General features: G+C 18.4%; 1 protein-coding gene across 1 annotated transcript; it reads left to right on the top strand.

Moving 5' to 3' along the window:
- Nucleotides 1-268: 268 nt before the first annotated feature.
- LOC105366208 (general odorant-binding protein 56a-like) lies at nt 269-3,614 on the top strand. The gene is made up of 5 exons (XM_011504568.1): nt 269-406; nt 1,165-1,243; nt 1,577-1,668; nt 3,376-3,484; nt 3,550-3,614. The coding sequence occupies exons 1-5, from the start codon at nt 356-358 to the stop codon at nt 3,612-3,614; spliced, it is 396 nt and encodes a 131-aa protein (XP_011502870.1). The 5' UTR covers nt 269-355.
- The last annotated feature ends 2,243 nt before the right edge of the window (nt 3,615-5,857 follow it).

Here is a 5,857-nt window from a genome sequence, read left to right as displayed (position 1 = left end):
AATTACTTGACGTTAAAATACCAAACTTTTATGTATTTGTTTTGAAAGTTTTAATAATAAAAAAGCACTAAATTAATTTTGAATATAAAGTCTTGTTGAGGGAAAAATAGTCCTTTTTATGTATAAATATAAGAGAATAAAAATCTAGTTATACTGTTCATTTTGGATTTAGAATATATTGCATTAAATTAAATAATATCGGAATAGTTACACTCAAAAGATAGTTCACATTATTCCTTTTTATTTAAAATTATTGCTCTTAAATCAAATAAATATTTTTAAGTTTTTTATTTCAAGTTTGTTGATAAATTGACAATTTACATATTCCCTAATATAAATACTCATTCCATTCGATATGAAAAACTTCGTTGTGATTTTCACGATTTGTATTATTGGCACTAATTCGGTGAGCTTTAATAAAAAACAATTTGCTAATATGAATATATTATTATTAAATTACTATAGTTCCCATTTTAAAAATAATAGCATTTAATAAATTTAAAAATATTTATTGAATGTATTTAATTTTTTTATTCATTTTGTCGTTATAATTACAAGCTAAACTAATATGCATATTGTCCTCAAAATTAATTACATTGAAATTAAGTCTCATTTTATTTCCATTTAAAATTTTTTCAGAAATTTTTAAAAATAGTCATTGTCATTGGGTGAAAATAAAAAATTAATGTTTTTAGTGCTCTTATTTCTTAAAACGTTTTGATAACATTCTGAATTCTTCTCTACCTTTGAAACGTGAAATAGTCTAAGGGTCATATATAGATTTATTTATTACTCTTGATTTGGTAATAAATTACAATTATAATTCGATAATACGTTTTTAAGTATAATTAAAAAAAATGATATATAAAAAGAAGAAAATTTAGGATTTTGTAGAAAATTCTTACATTTATTAAATAGTAAATGATAAGTATTCAAATAATATTATTTTATTTATTAACGATTATTAATAAAGAAAGTTTTTAATAATTATTTAGTCTATAATTGAGTAATTATTTTTGTATTTAATTTAAACATAAAAATGCAAGCTTAAAATTATTTCAAATACTTGAAATAATAGATATATTATTTATGTAATAAATATATAAAAAGTTATATTGAAAAAAATATATATTATCTTACATGATGTCACTTAATACTTTTTAGGCCCGCATACAGAAAGTGGACGAAGATAAAATGTTAGAACGTTATGCTGATTGTGCCAAAGAAGCAAAAATTGATTTAGGTACAAAACATGAATTTTATTAAAATAATTTTATTAAAAAGATGTAAAAGTAGATAAATAAAGTAGTATATCAAGTATTATTAGCAGATAATTTATTATGAGTAATACGTTGAGCATTATTACATAATAAATAATATTATTTTGAGCCTGTCTATAATTATAAAATTAATATTTCGTTTTTATTAATACTGCTGAAATCTATATAACTATGATATTATTAAATTCTCATTATTAAATTATTAAAATTATTAAATAATGTTTTTATCTATTAAATATAAATTATTTTTATATTGCATTTAGTGAAAATTTTAAAGAAATTCATAATTCTTTTAGCTCTCGCTAAAAAAATTGTCCAAACTACAGAAGCCAAACGAAGTTCTTCAATCGACTGCTTTATTACGTGTATGTTAATAGAAATGGATATTGTAAGTAAAACTTTATCTTTAATTAAAAGAATATTTTAATCAATAAGTATCAAAAATGTTTAATATACACGAAGTAAGTTCTAAAAATATATAAACCTTATACGTATCCGAATGCATATTTTCTTACAATTTATTCGTATAGAACATAAAAATATATTTATTAAATTTATTAATAAATACTAAATGTTGATTTGAAATTCACATTAATAATGTAAATGTTTTTCTTTTTTATAAATTCATAGATATTACATAAATTATGAAATTAATTAACCTTGCAATGTGCTTAAATATTATATTAATGCATATAATTCCGTAAAACTTTTCTATATTTTGTAAACATAAATTTGAAGCGCTTCCATAAGTTTTATTGTGGTCTGATGCATTATCTATGCACAATCATATAATATAGATTGAAATATTTTTAATTATGTAAAATATAATTATTACAGCAATATGTAAAAACTTTTAAATGAAAAAATTTAAAATTAAAATAGTTAATATGTTTTCGAAAACCTAAAAAATAAAATATAGAGCCATAAAGTACATTATCTATAAAGTCAAGTTATAAGTGTGCGTCCGTTACATGTTTAAGCATTGAGTATTTCATTTATTGGATAAATACTTACTAAAGTAATGAGCAAGATAGATATAGCTGTTTCACTCACTGTTCATAACAGCAGAATATTAAAATATAGTTATTATGAACAATTTCAATATGATAATTTATTACTTCTATTTATAAATTTTTATGTTACTTAGTAGTAATATATATATATATATATATATATATATATATATATATATATAAGTGTAGATTAATATACATTTTTGTAAATAAAAAAATTCGCATATTAAATAATATATAAAAAAAAAGAATCAAAACAAAATAAAGTATTTTAATTTGTATTAATAATTATAATAACATGCTATTTTTAATCATATATTTTATTCTATATTTTTAAATATAATATAAATAAATATACTTTTGTAAATTTATTTGAAATATAAAAAACTATAAGTAAAATTATATTTAAGAAATTTTAGATTTTAGTTATTTGTTTCCGTAATCTATCTAAATGATGACATTGATAAATAATTTTCTAGCAATATTACATTGTATATTCAGAATAATTTTTTTATAGTTCATTATTAATTGTAAGTGTAAATAAAAATTTTAAATAATAAACATTTATTTTTCATTTGCATTGAATAATTATATAAATATAATAAATATTATAAGTGTTATCTGAAATTTTGAAAGTTTTTATTATTTATTATTTTATAAACTAGTTATGAAAGTATTAAAATTTTTTTATTAGCCAAATACAAATGTTTTAAATATTTTTAAAAATCAACTTTTAAAACTGTCGTTATTAAAATACATATTAAATAATTATAATTAAAATATATTTAAATCTTCTATTCTAAATTTTATGTTTTAATAATATTTTTTTAATCATAAATTGTTTGATTATTTTATTAATTCAATTAGTAGTATATTAAAATTATTAATTTATTATTTATATATATGCACAACATTCATTTTAATAATTTTAATAAATACCATAAAAATTAAAAAATAATAAATTAATATTTAATAGTAATACTGTATAATCTAATTAAATTCAAAAGGTAGACTAATTTCTGTTAAATCGTAATAGTAAGCTATCAAAAATCCATATATATAATATGTAAGTTATGTTGCAGATGACCGAAGATGAAAAATTAGACGAAAACATGCTGAAACAGAGGTTAATAGAACAAAAAATTGATCAAGTTAAAGCCCAAGGTGTTGTCGACAAGTGTAAAAATATCAGTAAGTATCATTAAATGTAAAATCTTTTTTAACAATGAAGTTAACAATAATAATATTTGTTATAGAAGGGAAAGATAGTTGCAATTTAGGTGGCAATTTATACGACTGCTTCGATTTTATTCATTTATGAGTAGTTAATCAAATAATTTCAATGTATGTATTGTATGCATTTCAATAAATATAAGTAACGATTGAAGACGATTCATTTATTTAATTTTTTAATGTAAATACATATGATATTTTTATCATATGTATACTTATTCTCAGTATTCTATTAAAATTTTTGAAGTATTTCTAATTCGTTAATAATAAAATAAAAATTATCGATTTTTAAAAATAAAATATTGTATGTATAATATATTGATTTAAAATTATGTAAATAATTTTTTATTTAGAAGTAAGCTCTTAAAAGTATTATTAATTAGATAAGAGTTCGATAACACGATAATAATAAGAAATTGAAAATACATATTATAACTATTGTTCCTAATATTTTACATATTCAATAAATCATATTTATCAATAAAACAAATGTTTTTATAAGCACGACTAAATATTTAAGAAATATAATAAATTACATTCATAAAATAAATTGAACATGAAAAATATTGTAATGCAATCAACTTCGAGAAAGTGTATGCATAATTAAACTCATAAAGTGAATAAGAATATACTGTAAGACAGTAACGTAAATTATAAAACAAAGTTATTTCTTTTTAAAAAATTAAACTTTTCCGTAAGTACCTTTAACTTCATAGTCTTTAAATGCTTAAATTATTAAAATGAAATCGAATATTTCAGAATATACATAGCATATAATACATTTAATATAAGATTATTTATTAATTATCAATAATAATTTTTAAATTTTTAAATTGTTCTTAATCAATTAGACAATTAAATATCTTTCACAATTGTAAAGAAAAAGAACGTTTCAACATATTCAATCAATATTTGTTGAAAAAATATGTATGATTAACTATACAATTTATATGTTAACTTACTATACTTATATTAGAATTATAATTTCTATTATGCAGAGCATATTTAAATTATAGTTTATATGCTTAAACTTGTAACTAAATTGACATATCGTTTACTCGATGATTAATGAAGATGTATGGCAGTGAGAACAGATTATGAAATGTCCACTGCGGTATAAAATAAGCATGAACTTAAATACCTTAAAATTTTGTAAAGTATGAATTAAATGTAATTGTCAGGAAGATTCCAAAATTTTTATAATCATGTTTAAATAGCATTTTTAGCATAAATAAACTATATTGCAGTAAAATAATATGTATATAATTTATATATATGAAACATACAATCAAATTAAAATTAGTCGACACTAATTATAATCATTCTCTATTTTAAAGATGTTTGTTTTTTTAAATATGTTTGTTTTTTTAAAGATTATTTAATTTTATTTAAAAATTTTTTTTCAAATTTTGTTCAAAATTTGAAATTTCAAAATTTCAAAATTCAAAAAAAAAAATTTCAAAAATTTTTTCAAAAAATTCTATTTTAAAGACATTGTTCTATTTTTAAATAAATGGGTTATAAATTTGAAGGTTTATATATTATAAATATTTTATCAAATAAAATTAAGATATCTTCATTGTAGGTACATACGTGAGTACATTACGTGCAATCTTGCGCGTTATTACCAAAATATTATGTAAAAATATAATAAAAAAACTTTTTTTATTTTTAAATGCGATTTAGTAAATATGTGATATATCTTTTAATTTATACAATAGTATACTAAGCCTTTTTAACATTATATAAACTTATTAGACAAAATGCGTTTTTTTTTAAATTTTTTTTAAAGGTGACGGATAAGATATGATTATTTCAAGTAATATATAAATTTAAATGCTATGGAAGTAAAAGTAAAAGGATAGAAATAAGTATCAAAGGAAGTTGAAGACAATAAAAAATCGTAACAATAGTAAAAAATATTTTAAAATAATAAGATTACTTCAAAATTAAATATTATTATTACTGCATAATTATAAGAAACCAATTATGTGATATGGTTAATTTTATAATACAATTTAAATTTGAAAATATAACATTTACAATTCAATAAATATACTATAAAAATTTCTTTCCAATAATATTTTTTAACATTTCAAAATGTTTAGTTAAGACTTTTCTATTTATATGTCACGTATTTTAAAAAAATATCAATTTTATACAAGATAAGTTTTCTAAGTTTTTTAGACTTTTTGTTGAGCTTTTATTTACAACGTAAATCAACTTTTTTCATGTAAGTGTAATGAAACGATTCCTAAGTAGAATATACATAATAAACAAAACACTTATTTTGCACATATTTATAAATTGAAACAAATATTTTTACACAAT

Source organism: Ceratosolen solmsi, unplaced genomic scaffold (genome assembly GCF_000503995.2).
Source record: "Ceratosolen solmsi marchali unplaced genomic scaffold, CerSol_1.0 scaffold10, whole genome shotgun sequence".
In the NCBI taxonomy this organism is placed as follows: domain Eukaryota; kingdom Metazoa; phylum Arthropoda; class Insecta; order Hymenoptera; family Agaonidae; genus Ceratosolen; species Ceratosolen solmsi.
This window is presented reverse-complemented; position numbering and strand designations above follow the sequence as displayed.

Coding starts and splice junctions, on each gene's coding strand:
- LOC105366208 (XM_011504568.1), top strand. CDS start 356: ATGAAAAACTTCGTTGTGATTTTCACGATTTGTATTATTGGCACTAAT. Junction 407..1,164: donor GTATTATTGGCACTAATTCG/GTGAGCTTTAAT, acceptor AATACTTTTTAG/GCCCGCATACAGAAAGTGGA. Junction 3,485..3,549: donor CGACAAGTGTAAAAATATCA/GTAAGTATCATT, acceptor TATTTGTTATAG/AAGGGAAAGATAGTTGCAAT.